General features: G+C 44.1%; 1 protein-coding gene across 3 annotated transcripts in view; it reads right to left on the reverse strand.

Moving 5' to 3' along the window:
- Window positions 1-6,301, reverse strand: part of LOC136760090 (SLAIN motif-containing protein-like) — a 42,930-nt gene extending 36,629 nt beyond the window's left edge. For 2 of the 3 annotated variants that reach the window (XM_066715343.1, XM_066715341.1), the window contains exons 1-2: window positions 6,119-6,301; window positions 419-1,134 (exon numbers count right to left, since the gene is read on the reverse strand). In XM_066715343.1, the coding sequence (XP_066571440.1) occupies window positions 419-1,113 (695 nt within the window). In that variant the 5' untranslated portion in view covers window positions 1,114-1,134; window positions 6,119-6,301. The remainder of the gene's footprint in view (window positions 1-418; window positions 1,135-6,118) is intronic. The other variant, XM_066715344.1, reaches the window with a different exon arrangement.
- Window positions 6,302-17,864: the final 11,563 nt, after the last annotated feature.

A 17,864-nucleotide genomic window follows, 5' to 3' on the forward strand; every position in this document is an offset into this window, starting at 1 on the left:
TGGTGCTACTCTACACCATGTTATTGTTTTCATAAATAATAATGTTGAATAAAACTGTTCAATTACACAGTACTCATGTTCAGAAACAAATTAGTTAAATGCCCTGGGGTTCAGAACAATGTCATCATGTTACTGGGAGCCAAAATACAGCGCAGTCTCTTAAGACCAAGAGCCTCTGAACTGTGACAGTTTAATGCATACACTTGGATGTGTAATTGTATCGCTTAATTTAACCCCCTTTATAAACACAATACAAAAAAGGGGATATCCTCACACTCTGACCCACAAGCACCACAGGGCGTTCCACAAGAACTCAAATATAACAGCCTGACTGGTAACCACAGTCGCAGTCAGCCCTGATGATGTCTCTGGCAGAAACCTGGCAGAGGGAGAAAAGGCGGGTGGGGAAGGGACCTACCAGCTGTCCTCATGCTCAGCCTCCTCACAGTCCTCCAGGTCCAGTACCTCCACTTCATCCAGGGCTGAAGGACAGAGCCTGTCCTCTGTGCCCGTGCCGTCCTCACCATGCAGCTCAAGGTCCTGGCTGGCACAGTCCAGGCAAGGTGCCTGCTGCAACTGGCCCTTCTCGCGACAACCCTGCCCATTACGAGGCAAGTGCAGGCAACTGCTGAGGATGCCACTACTGCCACACGCACATGCACTCTCCTCCTCCTCCTCCTCCTCCTCCTCCTCCTCCTCCTCCTCCTCCTCCTGCCTGACGGCACATGGTTCAAGGTTCGAGGACTCATCACCACTGCTGTTGCTGTCCTGCAGCGGAGGCGGCTCGCAGTTCGTGCTGCTGAGGTTGATGTTGTCATCTCCCGGCCTGAGGGGCACTGCAGTATTGGTCACTCCCTCAGAGAGAGGGCACTCCCCCAAAGTCCTTTCATTGATGTTGCCTGCTACAGCTAGGTTGCTGTTTGCCCCACCCAGAAGGCTTCTGCCCCCCCGGTTGCGCAGCTGCTTGTTCTGGATCTCCAGGCGCCTCACCAGTTCCTGCAGCTTACGTACCTCCTGCAGTTCCGTCCCTGCCTCTGGGCCTGGGACCTCCCCCATGCCAGCGTCACCGTGATCTGGGGGTTGAATTGCCGTGCCACTCTCCGGAACCACCATCTTCACACCCCCACCACGCAGCTGATGACAGAGAGAAAAAGAATGAGATGGGGCTGGGTGATAAATCAAATTATTTTGATTCATTTGAACTTATGTTTTTGCACCATATGTAAAATGTTTAAATCACGAAATTGAGATTTTATGTTATAATGTGCACAAATTCTGCATCATATTTTGTACTAATTACATGGCATTCAACAGTAGAGTCCAACTTTCATACCCCACTTCTGCAAAGTACACTGCTTCTCCACCTGTATCTATTGCCAGTCAGTCAGACACACACAGTTCAGAAAAAAGTCAGTACTGTCAAATCAGTGATATGGAAGTGGTTCGGTTTTGCGAAGTACAACGTTGAGCAAACCACTGTGCTGTGCATAGTTTGTAGAAAGTCTATTGCAAGTAAAAGTGGAAGAACGACAAACCTATTCCAGCACCTGCAACAGAAACATGCAGTGTAACTAAATTAACATTGTTCTGTTAGACAAATGTTCTCATGTGGCAATTAAAAAAAAAAAAAAAATTAAGGATAGCATTTTTTTATGATGACGTTGTGGTTCTTTTGTTATTCTTACACAAATGTTTTTTTTTACAGGGATAGCATACTAGAGTCCTTTTTTAATTGTATAAAATGTGTTATTTGTTAATGCACATGAAGGCCTAACTGATATTATTATTTAATACATAAAATACTTACATGTTTGAAAAGAGAAAAACAAAAACAAATTGAGATTTAAATTGCAAATTGTCCATACGTTTGACAAAAAAGATTAAATTTTTCAGCAATATCGCCCAGCCTTAGAGTGAAATACTGAGACTCGCAGACTGAACTAACCCACTGGATAAGAAAAAAACATTGCAGCACTTGGATGATAACAGCAGCACAATTATATGAAGGAAATAAAAGCTATGAAATATCACTTCTCCATGCTCACACACTCCTCAGTCAGCTTTGGTTTACAAACAGCATTGCCAGGACACTATGTTTTGCCATTGCCTGCTACCAAATGACTGCACCTGCGGTCCCTACCTGCCCGTTTCTGGTCTGTGCCCTGGGCCAGCTGACCACGCTGAACCCTGCTGTGGGAAGCAGAGGGATGGAGAGGAAGGCTCGACAGACTGTGGGCTGAGTTAGCTGATCCTGTGTAAATTGGAGTTTTAGAGTCTTAGTGGGATTTCAGGGCACACACAGCCTGGCGGGTGTGTGCGGGAGAGAGGGCTGGACTAGGGGCCAGGGAGGTAGGCAGAGAGCACTCATCAGTTAAAAAATAAAATCAACAAGTCACCTTTTGCACTGGCAAACCGAAATCTCATACTTCCCCAATTTTATCAACAGCACAAGCTTCTCAAATTGAAAAAACAATAACCAATATACTAAAAATGTTTAAGCTTGGAAGTGTCCGAAAGATCTCACAAAGTGATGATGACAACAGGAGGGTTTTAGTTCAGATCTTGCCAAAGTAGTGTGCTTTTGTGCAGCCTGTTTCCCCTTTCACACACACTGTACTGTTTCTGGGAACAAGCTGAAAGGCAGACAGACTCCCACACTGCGCAGTGGAGGGCCTACAGACTTTCATGCCACAATTCGCATTTCATAAAACACACATGGGCATTCAGAGTTAGACCATATGTGGAGCACTGTTTGTGTTACTTAAAACATTTTCAGGATTGAATAGAAGACAAAAAAAGAGGAGGAGAAGCATTTGCCAAGACAACACAGCTTTTCTAGAGCTAGTTTGGGTCTACTCTCCGATTCTCAGAAACATTGACGTTCATAGAACTGGATCTCCCAGGGCTCCGAGCATGCGACTTAGACGCACAGGGCACTGAACATCTGTTGGTGGTTTTATTAGGGTTGACTGTTACACAGAGGAGTTTTATGGCGGCACAGTCTGACACAGTCTGTGAAGAATCTCTCTCTCTCTCTCTCTCTCTCTAAGAGATGTTTAAAGGAAGGACATTGTGCAGAACTAGATAGAACTGCCAGTAACACAACCTCTGTTTATATTGTTTAAAAGACAAACTCCTTGATCAAAATAAAAACATTAAAATAATCAATTTAAATTAAAAAAAAAACAGGTTCTTTACTGTAATTCCAAACAGTACTTCTCACTCTTCTCTCTCAAACACTCACCCTGACTCCCAGGCTCTCCTCCTGCCTCTCCACACAGGAAGGATTTAAATAAATAGCTCATCATAAGAGAGTACCACAGTGAAGTGCTGTATCTGGAATGCAGCCTGTAAAAGCCCACACAGGGTGCAGAGCATAGCCACCGCAGGTGCTCTCTGATCTGCTGATCAATAGGGGGATTACACATGAATGGCTCCCACCACCACAAGCCTCTCTGCCTCTCGAACACCTCTGAGAGGTGCTGGGTTCTCAGACAGGGATTCCTGTGAGAGATGCAGAGATTGCTGATCAAGTGTCAATGCTTCTGCTGCAGGGCAGCTGCTGACCAAGCCAGGGGGAAGAGAAGTAACAGTATGAACCCTGCCACAGGCCTATATATACAGTCAAAACTCACTCAAACCCTCCGACACTCCTATACAGAGCAAAAGCCTGTCCAGTCTTAGCCAAGGTTACTATGCTGGTTTAGTTTACCTAGTGATTTTAGGAAAACTCTTGGTGTAAGGCACATTTTGTTTCTAAACTGTTAACAAGTGATTAAAGAGCTGACATCTTCACAAGCAACTGGAACAGCAGGGTTTCCTGCCAGGCTTCCCACCCTAAAAGCAAACTCCTGTTCAGTAAAATACAAAGTGAACTTTGCAATGCAAGAGAGAGAGAGAGAGAAGACAGTTTTTGCAAAACAAATAAGGGCGCTGCTGCTAGTGCTGGCTGAAATTATTAGCAGATTTAAGGACAACCTCATCTCCAGCGAGCTTCAGTGCAGCTCTCTGTAGCCAGAATCAAAAACCCACAGCCCCTCAAGTTGCATTAGAGTGCACACTTCAAGCACTGGTACAGAAGGGCTGAACAGAAAAGCTGGCATTTCAGCCCACTGAAATTGGAAACAATGATGAACAGATGTCCCTAAATAAAGATTCCAACACACACAGGGAAAGCATATCCAGCTGACATCCAGACACAGCTATTGCTTTGCATCTAAAGTGTGGGGACCTGGAGTGATACATCACACGGTATACTGAGAAAGGACACCATTTGTGGAAGTAACGAAGCTGCAGACACACCAGTAACCCACAAAATAACATTCTTCTGATGTCTTCCTCATCATGCCCACAAACGCAGGGAATGTTGACAGGTATGCACACTGGAAACACCCAAAATAAAGCACTCGGAAGCACACAATATACTTCAGTAACAACAAGCAGTAGTTAAACATTATATTTAGTTATAGGGCACCGAAACTGTGGAAGGATCTTCCAGCCAATGTAAGAGAAGCCCCCTCTATCATAGCCTTTAAATCACGGCTGAAGACTCTTTTTTAGTTTGTTTTTCTAGCCCATAGTGCTGCTGGTGTGCCATGTACATGCAATGCCCAATTGTTTTTGGAGATGTCCTGCATTGCATGATCAGCATCTGAGCACAATTTTATTTTCTCTTCCAAGCAATATCCCCCTCTGAGGGTCTGAGGAGGCACCTCGTGCCTCACCGTGGAAGGCCAACATGGCACAACCTACCCCAGTTGCTGCTATAACAACTATATTGCCTGGAGGGGAGGCAAGCATTAGGCCTGGGCCTTAAGCCGTGGCCCCCCAGGAGATTTATTTTCCCCTACATGCCATCCATAGGAGGTTTTGATTTTCTCTCTTCCGTGCCTAATGGTTTATTTATTTAAATGTTAATGTACTTTATTTTAGATCACTTAAACTGTTAAAGGTATTTTTATTTATATTATTGTATTGTAATTTATTTTGCTGTATGTTTGTTGCAGGATTACCACTCTGTAAAGCTCTCTGTGGCTACCCTGCAAAGGGCGCTATACAAATACAAATTGATTGATACACACACGCACACACAAATACAAAATGTGTGTGTGTGTGTGTGTGTGTGTGACACACACATACATACACACACACACACACATATACGTAGGCCTACATACACACATATATACGTACACCCATATATTATAAAATCACACAAGCTATTAATAGCACATTTGAACAAAGAAACCGACGCAGACTTATGGCAAGGGAGCAGAAGCAGAATCCTCCCGGTTGTAAACAGTAGTACAGTACAGCACAGCACAGTACAGTAGGACCCTCTAAAAGGATACAGTAGATATTACTTCTTCACACTGTCTGAAACAGCAGGGAACAGAAATGTTCAAATTACCATTACTGTGTCTACTAAGAGAATCAAAATCACAACATGTTTATGTATCGAAATATTGAAATGTCTTTAACCAGATGCTTGCGTTTTTAAGATCAATGCGCCTGTTCCATTACCGCTTTGAATTCATTTCAATCCATTCGTCAAAAAATACAAACATAAATAAAAAAATACAAATAAAAAATACCTCTACGCTACTACTTACTGGATAGGCTAGTGTACAAAGAAAATAAAAAGCACAGTCCCCATCCTTAACCATACATTGGCTAAATAAATATATGAACAAATAAATAACACGACCGAGCACGCTTTGTTCTCGGTGTAGGTGATTATTCGAGCTACTAACAATGCTAATTCATATATATTTAGGTCATGTCCGGTGACAGACTTACATCCACGTATTTGAATTTCAACAATAACGGTTTCTGCTCGTTGACCGAATCCACGCTTCCTCCACGAACACACGACACTAATGTGTAGAGACAGACAGACAGACAGACAGACAGACACACACACACACACACACACACACACACACACACACACACACACACACACACACACGTTCAGCTCCTGAGAATACATTTTTGATTACTGATTATATATATATATATATATACACACACATTTAAATGAATGATTCATTTGTCTTAACAACGAACTGGATACCCCGTCTCTTAGAGCAATAAAAGGAACCCAAACAAGACCTACCGGTGAATTGTTTCCGTTTCAAATATATATATTAAAAAACAAATAAATAAAATAACCGGACAGGAGCACTGTAACGCTCCAGAAGGCAGTGATACACCGGCTCGTCGTTTTCAAATAACCGCACAAAATGGGAGATGAAGCCCTGTCTCTGTTGCTCGCTGCCGCCGTGCTCCTCCGGCTCAATCATGCGCGCCCCCGCTCCGCACTTGCGCGGGCACGGCGGTGGCGCGCTGCGGGGACGCGCCGGGTGTCGGGCACACGCTGTGTCGGGATTACCTGTGTGCGCGCGTCTCCCCGACACTGGCTGTGCTCGGTGCGCCTCGGCACAGACAATTACACATTGCCAACTCATGCCAAACATTTTGTACTTCCACATATATTTCTACAGAAATAAAAAGCGACATAGGGTATGGTAATTGCATTGTATTCCTGTGTTGTGTTATCTTGTTGAAAAATAACCTATTATAATAATAATAATTATTATTATACTAAATAGAAACATAGATAATAATACATTTAATGTGGTGAAAATGGTACAGTGATAAAATGTTTGCAGAAACACTACTGCACCTTATTACCGCTGGGGGTCAATAGTGTCATATCTTGTCGCTTCCTAGTTACAACACGGTCCTTTGCTTAGAAAAAATAGGTCCTACGCTGCCCTGACGTACAGACAGCTGCCTGTTTACGCATCTGTGTCTGGACTGAAAGCTGGAGATATAGTCTTGTTACATCTCCATTCATGTCCAGGGTCAAAGCTAAAATCAGGGTGTCAGTGTCAGCACCAGGGGCGTCGCAAGGGGTAGGCATCCCACTCTCACAGGAGAAAACTCTGCCGCACCCTCCCCCCCCCCCGCATCACCATCAAGAATTATTTTGCCTGGGGCCTCCACATACCCTAGAATCGCCTCTGGTCAGCACAGAAGGCTCAACTGTAAATCCAGATGGATGAGCCACACAGTACTGCACTGATGCTCAACCCCTGCCCAACGATACATCACCCCCTGGTGAGCACTTCGATTGAACCTCCACCTCATCGGCACTTTCGGACATGAATTCATATTTTATTCATGATATTTAATATTATAATTAACTTCGGTAAGATAACGTGATTAAATAAAAGCAACATTTTCTGTTCAATGATTTTCATGAACAAGGTTTCATTTCTTATAAGCAGAAGTGAGCTCTTCGTAGATGCTATGCTCTATCAGACAGCCTGTTCATGCTGTAACATGTATCCCATTAGATGGCAAATGGGAGAGGATGAGCTGCAGTGGCTGTTTTAGGGTTATACGTGTAATGATATGAACAGATCTAAATGCCCCCTGCCAAAAAAAAGCTGTGAATATACACCGATCAGCCATAGCATTATGACCACCTGCCTAATATTGTGTAGGTCCCCCTTTTGCTGCCAAAACAGCCCTGACCCGTTGTGGCATGGACTCCACTAGACCTCTGAATGTGTGCTGTGGTATCTGGCACCAAGACGTTAGCATCAGATCCTGTAGTCCAAGTCCTGTAACTTGCGAGGTGGGGCCTCCATGGATCAGACTTGTTTGGCCAGCACATCCCACAGATGCTCGATTGGATTGAGATCTGGGGAATTTGGAGGCCAAGTCAACACCTTGAACTCGTGATTCATCAGACCAGGCCACCTCCTTCCATTGCTCCGTGGTCCAGTTCTGATGCTCACGTGCCCATTTTAGGCACTTTCGGCAGTGGACAGGGCTCAGCATGGGCACCCTGACTGGTCTGCGGCTACGCAGCCCCATACGCAACAAACTGCGATGCACTGTGTGTTCTGACACCTTTCTATCAGAACCAGCATTCACTTTTTCAGCAATTTGAGCTACAGTAGCTCGTCTGTTGGATCGGACCTTCGCTCCCCACGTGCATCAATGAGCCTTGGCCGCCCATGACCCTGTCGCCGGTTCACCGCTTTTCCTTCCTTGGACCACTTTTGATAGGTACTGACCACTGCAGACCGGGAACACCCCACAAGAGCTGCAGTTTTGGAGATACCCTGACCCAGTCGTCTAGCCATCACAATTTGGCCCTTGTCAAAGTTGCTCAGATCCTTATGCTTGCCCATTTTTCCTGCTTCTAACACATCAACTTTGAGGACAAAATGTTCACTTGCTGCCTAATATATCCCACCCACTGACAGGTGCCATGATAATGAGATTATCAGTGTTATTCACTTCACCTGTCAGTGGTCATAATGTTATGGCTGATTGGTGTATATATATATATATAAAACTGTTATTTAAATACAAGTGAATGCATTTTGTCACTAAGGGTTGGGGGGCTGGGGGGCTGTGGAAATGTGGTCCATGGGCCAAAAAGGTTTGAGAAACATTGCCTTTGGGCTCATGGCTGGGTTATGTCTGGAGCTGGAGTTAGTGTTGGGGTTAGAGTAGTGGTTCTTAACCCTGGTCCTAGAGAACCGCCTGCCCTTCTGGTTTTTGTTTCAACCATGCTCTCAATTACTTTATTGAACGTCTTTTTTACGTTAAGCTAATTACTTAACTAATAATTTCCTAAATCAGAGACTTTTAATTATTTTAAATAGGTTAAGTATAAAATTATATAAGGAACGTATCATCTTAATAAAGAACCAACTTTGTATCAGTTATACAATTGAAAAAGTAAAATATAAGCAAATCATTACTTCAATTAAGGGTTCAATTAAGAATTTGAGAGCTACCAGCAAGGTACCAGGGGGACCAGGGTTGAGAACCACTGGGTTAGAGACAGTGTTTGGGTGAGTGTTCAGGCTTGGATATGACCCTTAAACTAATAGAGTTTAATTTCTGTTTTTCCCCTAGAAAATCCACTTCCCTTTTCATCAGTTACTCTCATTTTAGTTCCCTTTTCATCTTCTCAATTGTGCAAATTTCTCCCTGTCTGCTCACCTGTTTTGTCACTTTTTGCACAACCCTGAGTCATTATTATTATTATTATTTATTTTTTGGCAGACACCCTTATCCAGGGTGACTTACAAAACATAAGCGCAATACATAGTGCAAAAATACAGTTCGGTACAAGGCATCAAACACAAGTACAAGTAATGCAAGAAGCATGCAAGAAGCATGTTAAAACGTAAAGTGCTGGGGCCCAGGATGGAGCCTTGGGGTATGCCTATAAGGAGAGGTCGGGGGATGGATGAGGAACCTCACCATGTCACTTGGTAGGTCCTGTCATTGAGGTAGGAGGACAACCAATTGAGAGCAGTCCCAGAGATTCCAAGGTCAGCGAGGCAGGAGAGGAGGATGGAGTGATCAAGGCTGAGGAGGGGAGGGACGGATAGGATGAGATGTGAGAGGACAGAGAGAGTCAAGGGAGGAGGTGAGGGAAGAGAACAAAGAGGAGGTAGCGCAGTTGACAGATAAATGGGAAAAACAGTCAATGGAAGGTAAGAGAATGAGAGAAATGGAAGCAAGGGTGGAGGGGGAGATGGAGTGGATATTATGGTGGAAGGTGACAGAGGGAGTGGGTGGGGTGGGGTGGGGTGGGGTGGAGAGGGAGGGAGGGGAGATAAAGGAAGAAGGAGATTAAGTGGTCGCCCGAGATGTCCATGGGTGTTACAGAGAGTGTCGAAGGGGAGCAGCCTCTAGAGAAGATGAGGTCTAGCTGGCGGTTGGCCCTGTGAGTGGGGGGAGATGGGGAGAAAGAGAAGTTAAAGGAGTAAAGGAGGGGAGGAAATCCGGCAGAGTGGGAGGGGTTGGAGAGGTGGATGTTGAAGTCTTCCAGGAGGATGGTAGGCGAGGACAGCGAGGGGAGAGAGGAGAGAAGAAAGTCGAGTTCATCCAGGAAGGAGGCGAGTGGACCGGGAGGGCGGAAGAGAACTAGAAGGAAGAGGTGAGAGGGAGAGGTGAGTTCCACTGCATGGAATTCAAAGCTGTTATTCGTGATAGAGGAGAGAAAGGGGGGGACAGAGAAGAGGAGAGAAGGGGAGAGCAGGAGCCCTGTTCTGCCCGGAAAGACAAGGGGAGTGGGACAATTGAAACATAGAAGATAGGCAGCAGGGGTGGTTGAGTTCTTTGGGGAGATCCATGTCTCGGTGAGAGCGAGGAAATCCAGAGAGTGGAGGGAGGCAAAAGCGGAGATGAAGTCGGCCTTGTTGAGCTGAGTGGCAGTTCCACAGGCCTCCGGAGATTGGAGTAGAGGGGAGGGAGGAGGAGGGGAGAGGCAGAGAAATGAGGTTAGAGGGATTAGGGAAGCAATGGCATGCAGGTGCACGGCGAGAGGAAGGAGAGAGCAGTACAGAAGTCGGAGAGATCGTCATGGCTTCTTGCTGTTGCGGAGTCTCCTCGCAGTCTTCTCCTGGCTGGAGTCCCACAGCTAGAGTCCCTGCCCTTCAGAAGGCGGGCACTGAGGCTGCTGGCGCTGACTGCTGGCGCAGAGGACCTGGGGGCTGTTAGAAACTCTGCCTGTAGCTAAGTAGGACAGTACACACCTGCGTTGCGTTGAATGACACAAGGTTGTCACAATGGCACAATTCCTCCCAGGGAGGAGTGCTAATAGTACAATTAATGGCCGCTTTGAATCTGAATACAGATAAAGACCGTGCCAGACACACGTAGTTACACTGAACAATAGCTCACAACAATACTAAATAATATCAGCCTACAATGTAACCGCTTCTGATTTATAGAAACTGCATGTCAATCTAAGGACAAAGTGCATTGTCAGCTGCATAACCCTGATCTTCACTCCACTCCTGATCATTAGCTGAGCCTTTCAGCTAGCTGTGGTGCACACTTCATGGTACAACTGCACATCTGCGTCTCCTAACTGCTTGATTCTTTCTTTTCCACTATTTCTTTCTACATCCTTTAAAAATATTTAAAAAAAGAGCGTATAAAACAAGAACAATAATTAAATGTTAAAGAAATAGCTTTGTTTTTGAAACTTTAGTAGAACAGTAAAAGAGTAAAATACCATTAAAAGATATTCTGTTTTTTTATGGTGGGGGGCATCTTTTTTTGAACAGAAAGACAAATTGATATCTTTGAATGAGAGCAGTTCCACACATGGACAGCAGAGGTCACTGCAGCGCAGTGATGGAGCCCTGCTCCGAGGAAGAGAAGGTAACTGCAGAACAGAGACCTCTCAGAGAAAAGGGCTTGTTATCCCAGGGCGTGGTGTTCTTGGATCACGGTTGTGTTTATGCAGTCTTTTCGCTCAGACTTAGACGTGACCTTATTACAATACAGTGATCCTGCTTTAGTTTGATAAGAGAATGACTGAGCACCTGTGTCACTCCTCTCTTCCAGGATATTGGCCCAGTGTCTCTCTCTCCCCACCACCTCTCACCTCTTTGATGTGTGTGTGTGTGTGTGTGTCTGTGTTGTGTTTTTGTTTGTGTGTGTGTGTGTGCAGGCTGTGGGTGAGAAAATCTAAAGGTGAGGAGATATTTGCCGTGTTCGGACCTAGAAAAGGTCCTCAAAAAGTTTGCTACAGGATTACATTTTTCACTTTTATATAATGTCTGTGTATTTTAGTTTGAATGTGCATGTCTGTTTGATTGCTTCTCTTACTTTGTGTGCGCATGCATGTGTCTATATTTCAGAGAGAGACAGAAAGAGTTTGAGTGTCTTTATTTCCTGACTACATAAGACAGTGCCTTGTAGACAAGTACCCAGCTTTCTATCACACACACACTGGCACACTGACACACACATACAGAGTGTTATTTGTTCAAGCAGTTAAGTGACTTCATTGTACTTCATGTGAAAATAGGGAAGAAGCCACCTGTGGAGCAGGGAGTGGGTGGGGTGATGCTCTTTTTCTTTCCCAAATTCAAAGTTCAATAATAGCTTTATTCCCATGAAAAGGCTACACCGATTTTGCCAAGGGATTTACAGAATCCAGTGCAGAAACTGTAGAGCAGTGCCCCCGCCCCCTCCACCTCGAACTCTGTCCCTCTCTCTCAAACACTCACACACACACAATCTCAGACATGCAGACACACATACACACACCCTCAGATACTCACACACTTTATTGGGATGTTCCACTGATCTCCACACAGTAAAAACACAGACTTCAAAACATGATTCCCTTGGGCTTTACACCATCAAATAACTGGTGTTAATAATACCTTCTACATGAAACTGAAATTTTTGTTTTGTTTTGTTTATTTATAATTTATATTTATTTTTGTATTGCGCAAGTCATTACACAACAGTCGCCTAATTGCAGATCCACTGAGTGCTGTGGCGATGCCTACACATTTTTGTAAGGTGAAGTATTTGGTCCTTGACTTATCGAGAGAGATTGTGTTGTGCATAAAACTCTGCACAGTTCATGAAACTGCAAAGGACTGAGAAGGCATTAAAGTGGAGTGTGTACATGATGGTGAGGGTGACTGTCTGTGTGTGTGTGTGTGTGTGGTTATCTGCGTGTGTGCCTGACTGTCTATGATAGTGTGTGTGAGTGTCTAACTTTGATGTATCGCCCCATTTGGTGCTCAGCCCCGCCCTCTACCTCTTAGTAAAGTTCCAATGGTGAGAACAGTTAAACTGACAGAGAGAGTACACCACACCCGCTGCCCCTATGTGTGAGAGAATGGGAGCAGAACTAAAACTCACTGAGAGCTGTGTTTGTGTGGGCCTGTGTCTCACATATCTTTTCACTATGTTTTCTATTGTACACAGCTACAGGCTACAAAAATACTATTTTGTATCAGTTGAGGTACAGTGAGCCTTAATGGATACACCACTAAATGTCAACTGCTTTAAACAAAAACACTATGGTCAACATAGTGGTGCATCTGCATATAGTCCAGAGCTGCTGTGGCAAACACTGAAGACTGACATACACCACTCAATACTTGTACTGTTTTAACCCATTGGACTGCATGTTAATATACTTCCAAGCACTATACGACCTCACCACAGTGTTCCCGCAGTCACTATAGATTTCTGCTGTTTTTTTCTTCTGAGTTAAATGACAGTTTACTAGCCTGGACAGTGGGACAACCCTGATACAGCGTCATGAACATTTCCAAGACATATTTACTACAACAGAGCATGGTTGCATCCTGGTCCAGGCACAGTGAACACTGAACTCTGTGAAACTTTGGCGAACAGTCAACAGCATGTTAAAAGGGCAAATTGTAAATTCACCAGAACAAACTTGCTAAAGAGCTGTGACTTTAAGCCACTCGCTGGCAAACTCAGCAACGGAAGGGAGCAGAGCACTGTGGGAACTTCCTGCCTGATGGAGGCAAGAGATTGCGACACAATGTTTTGGAAACACTCTATACCCAATGGGGGAGGGGTGAGGGCTGGAGAATTGAAGGAGAGAGTAGGCGGTTGGGGGGAGGGAAGGGGGGATCACTGTAAGGGTGGAAATTAGAAAAAAATAAATCTAGGAACAAGAATTGAAACATTGTCAAGACCAGAATAGTTTGTCAGCAGCCCAGCCGCACAGCACAGATAGAACTGCAGATTGAAGCAAAGGCCAAAGAACAACCCCCACCCGCCTCTCTCTTTTCCTTGTTTTTGACTGGTGGAAGGCTTGGATCTCTCTGAGAGTCAGAGAGCTGGGCTGGTAGGTAACAAGGTGTTGACAGGTAAAACACTGGTTGCCCACTGCCACGCCTCCTGGGCCCAGCAGCTGTGCACAGCTGCCAGGAGGGGTTCAGTGCAGTTGTGCAACAGTAAAGTTAGACCTAACCTCACACAATACATGTGTGTTTAAGCCTGAAAACAAAATTAGTTAAGCATGTGATCAGAAGACAAACATGCTCACACTTTGTCTCCAGTGACTCACATCCAGCAAGGGGCTGTAAGAGAGTTACACAAAGCTGAGAGACACAGTAATTGTGGCAAATTAAGTCAATCATTAGTTCAATTAACTTGTTGAGAACTCAGAGGGGGAACCAAGCAGCTCCAGAGGACTAGACTGCAACCACACAGAGGTTTATCGACGCCTGTGCTGCCCCAAACCACTTGGCACCACAGAGATTAGAAACAATTAAAGCTGACAAGGCAAACCAGTAAAATACAAGGCTATGGAAATGACTGAGATTTTTTTTTTACATATTTCAAGTAATTATTTGAAATGTCACAGGGACTCCATCACAGCACAGAGCAAGAGAGGGAGAGAGAGAGAGGGACAGAGTGACGGTGGAGCAAAGAGCTTGGGGGTGGAGAGCATGGAAAGAACGTGATGGAAAGTGGAAGGGCATGGAGGGTGGCCTGGGAAAAGAGGAGAACCAGAGAGAGAGCAAGAGAAACAGGGGAGCACAAAGAGGGAGAGAGCAAGAGAAAGAGGGGAGCACAAAGACAGAGAGAGAGAGAGAGAGAGAGAGAGAGAGACAGAGAGAGACAGTGAATGTGAATGACAGAGCAGTGTGTGGACACTGCACAGGTTATATCTATAGTGTCCACTGAAGGCAGAGTGGTCAACCCAGGAGGACACGCCCTGGCAGAGGAGAGAGGGTGAGAGGAATGGAGGAGAGGAGGACAGGACAGGACAGGACAGGACAGGCACAGGGGGAGGAGGAGGATGACTGTGAGTCTCCCTGCTCCCTGACACACCTCCTTCAGCTGCACACAGCTGTTTAATAAAGCTAGCCAGCAGATCTGCGTCCAACACAAGCCCCATATTTACACTGACTGTGACACCCTGCCCACACCAGACTGGATTTACTAAGGTTTTTACGCTTTTGTGAAAAAAGAAAAAGAAAAACAACATTCCTCTCAGTGAAACACTTTTAATTTTACTGGACGTTCACATAATTTACAGTTAAAGTTCCTTTTATGTATTTGAGGATGTTACCTGATGACCAGTAGGGGTCACTGTGTAAAATATACAGCCCTGTAAAGGCTTGTCTGGTGTTTGCCCACCAGGGCAGAAGTGCTTGTTTTCCTCAAAAAAAGGTTTGAGACATGGTGTTATACATTATAGAATAAACGGTGATACATAACAGTTCCCACATTACTTGAATTAACAGGGAAGTGAAGAAATATTAAGGTCGGTATATACATAGTATATAAAGAAAAATTAATTTTGTAGCCGCACTCTCACTTATTCGTTTTTTAGACCAGACTTTTCTATAATAAAAGTTTCATTTCAATGTGTTTCGACACTATTATGTCTTCATCAGGTAGCCTTTACAATTACCTAACAGGTGTCTTTTAAATAACAATTAAGAAGTCAATTGAGAAATCAAATCCACCCTCTCCCAATATTTACATTCTATCAGATGATCAAGTTATTTTAGTTACAAACTCAATTATCACACATGGCCCTATTATAATATATTAATCATACCATTCTTATAAAAACACTATCTGACCCAATAATGTCAATAAATTAGGTCAAATACCAATATCCATTACAATTAATTATTGTAATATATATAGTATATTATTGTTTCTTATTTTATTTTCATTTGTTGGTCTTTCTTGATACTATGGACTTGATTTAATGGGATATAAACAAGTTAAGGCAGGGTCAATTTTAAAAGGAATTATTGAATGCTCTCCAGAGCTCTCAGTGGAACTGAGAAACACACATGCTTCCAGTTATTTATCAGTCAGGGATCATCAACCCTAACTCCAAAGGCAATTGTTTTTTCGAGTTTTCTGGAACATGGAATACTAGTCTTTAATCTGCAGGGTTGGTTAGTTTTCTCTGGGTGAGTGGGGCTTTGACAAAAAAGAAAAAACGAGAAAAGAAAGTAACAGGTCTGATGTCTTCATGTGATTTGTGATTCTGCAGGAAACCCATCATTTGTACAACTGGAATTTGTCTTACTAGGGAAAGAGAGGCCGGTCAATTGACTCTGAAGAATTTCGAAGAGACAGATCCTGACAAGTCCAGCACAGCTCTGTAGGAATGTCAGCTATTTCACCTTCTCTCCCTCTCTCCCTCCCTCTTCCCTTTCACTCTCCCTCCATACAGGATATTCATATATGTACAGTTTTAAATTTTGTTTTACATTAATAGTACATTTCAAATACCTCATGCATGTACATATACACTCACCTAAAGGATTATTAGGAACACCATACTAATACTGTGTTTGACCCCCTTTCGCCTTCAGAACTGCCTTAATTCTACGTGGCATTGATTCAACAAGGTGCTGAAAGCATTCTTTAGAAATGTGGGCCCATATTGATAGGATAGCATCTTGCAGTTGATGGAGATTTGTGGGATGCACATCCAGGGCACGAAGCTCCCGTTCCACCACATCCCAAAGATGCTCTATTGGGTTGAGATCTGGTGACTGTGGGGGCCAGTTTAGTACAGTGAACTCATTGTCATGTTCAAGAAACCAATTTGAAATGATTCGACCTTTGTGACATGGTGCATTATCCTGCTGGAAGTAGCCATCAGAGGATGGGTACATGGTGGTCATAAAGGGATGGACATGGACAGAAACAATGCTCAGGTAGGCCGTGGCATTTAAACAATGCCCAGTTGGCACTAAGGGGCCTAAAGTGTGCCAAGAAAACATCCCCCACACCATTACACCACCACCACCAGCCTGCACAGTGGTAACAAGGCATGATGGATCCATGTTCTCATTCTGTTTATGCCAAATTCTGACTCTACCATCTGAATGTCTCAACAGAAATCGAGACTCATCAGACCAGGCAACATTTTTCCAGTCTTCAACTGTCCAATTTTGGTGAGCTTGTGCAAATTGTAGCCTCTTTTTCCTATTTGTAGTGGAGATGAGTGGTACCCGGTGGGGTCTTCTGCTGTTGTAGCCCATCCGCCTCAAGGTTGTACGTGTTGTGGCTTCACAAATGCTTTGCTGCATACCTCGGTTGTAACGATTGGTTACTTCAGTCAAAGTTGCTCTTCTATCAGCTTGAATCAGTCGGCCCATTCTCCTTTGACCTCTAGCATCAACAAGGCATTTTCGCCCACAGGACTGCCGCATACTGGATGTTTTTCCCTTTTCACACCATTCTTTGTAAACCCTAGAAATGGTTGTGCGTGAAAATCCCAGTAACTGAGCAGATTGTGAAATACTCAGACCGGCCCGTCTGGCACCAACAACCATGCCACGCTCAAAATTGCTTAAATCACCTTTCTTTCCCTTTCAGACATTCAGTTTGGAGTTCAGGAGATTGTCTTGACCAGGACCACATCCCTAAATGCATTGAAGCAACTGCCATGTGATTGGTTGGTTAGATAATTGCATTAATGAGAAATTGAACAGGTGTTCCTAATAATCCTTTAGGTGAGTGTACGTTTCAAGAATAATACAGTAACAGCAGTTACAATATAGCAGGTTGTAATTAAAGTATGCTCGTTTCAGTTCAACAGACTCTGTTCCAGCTCTGATTGAGATCTTTGGGAATGCAAGCTTCCACAAGTCCAGTGATATTGTAAAGTCACTGGACTATTTCTTTCATGTGTTGAGGGAGCCAGGGAATAGTTTGGGAGACAAGATGAGTGAGGAGGTTCTGAATGGTCTTGGAGTGGGACAGCTTGTGGCATTCAATTAAATTAAAAAACGAAAATATCTTTCTTCTCAGTGACATTTTGCCTTCTGTGCTGAACACACTTAATGTGGGAGGCAGTGGACAGGGGAGAGCAGAGAGAGGTTCACAAGGAGTAAACAGAAGTATTTACAAGTTGCCAGAGACAGACACAGGAGAGTACAGGTGAGAGGCAGCCATCTTGTTGTTTTCCTAGTTTCAGACCAGTTTTAGCATTCTTCATTTTGTTTTAACTTTGCCTTAATTGAAGTTAATCTTGTCTGTAGTTTGCC

The sequence above is a fragment of the Amia ocellicauda genome, chromosome 10 (genome assembly GCF_036373705.1).
Source record: "Amia ocellicauda isolate fAmiCal2 chromosome 10, fAmiCal2.hap1, whole genome shotgun sequence".
Classification (NCBI taxonomy): Eukaryota; Metazoa; Chordata; class Actinopteri; order Amiiformes; family Amiidae; genus Amia; species Amia ocellicauda.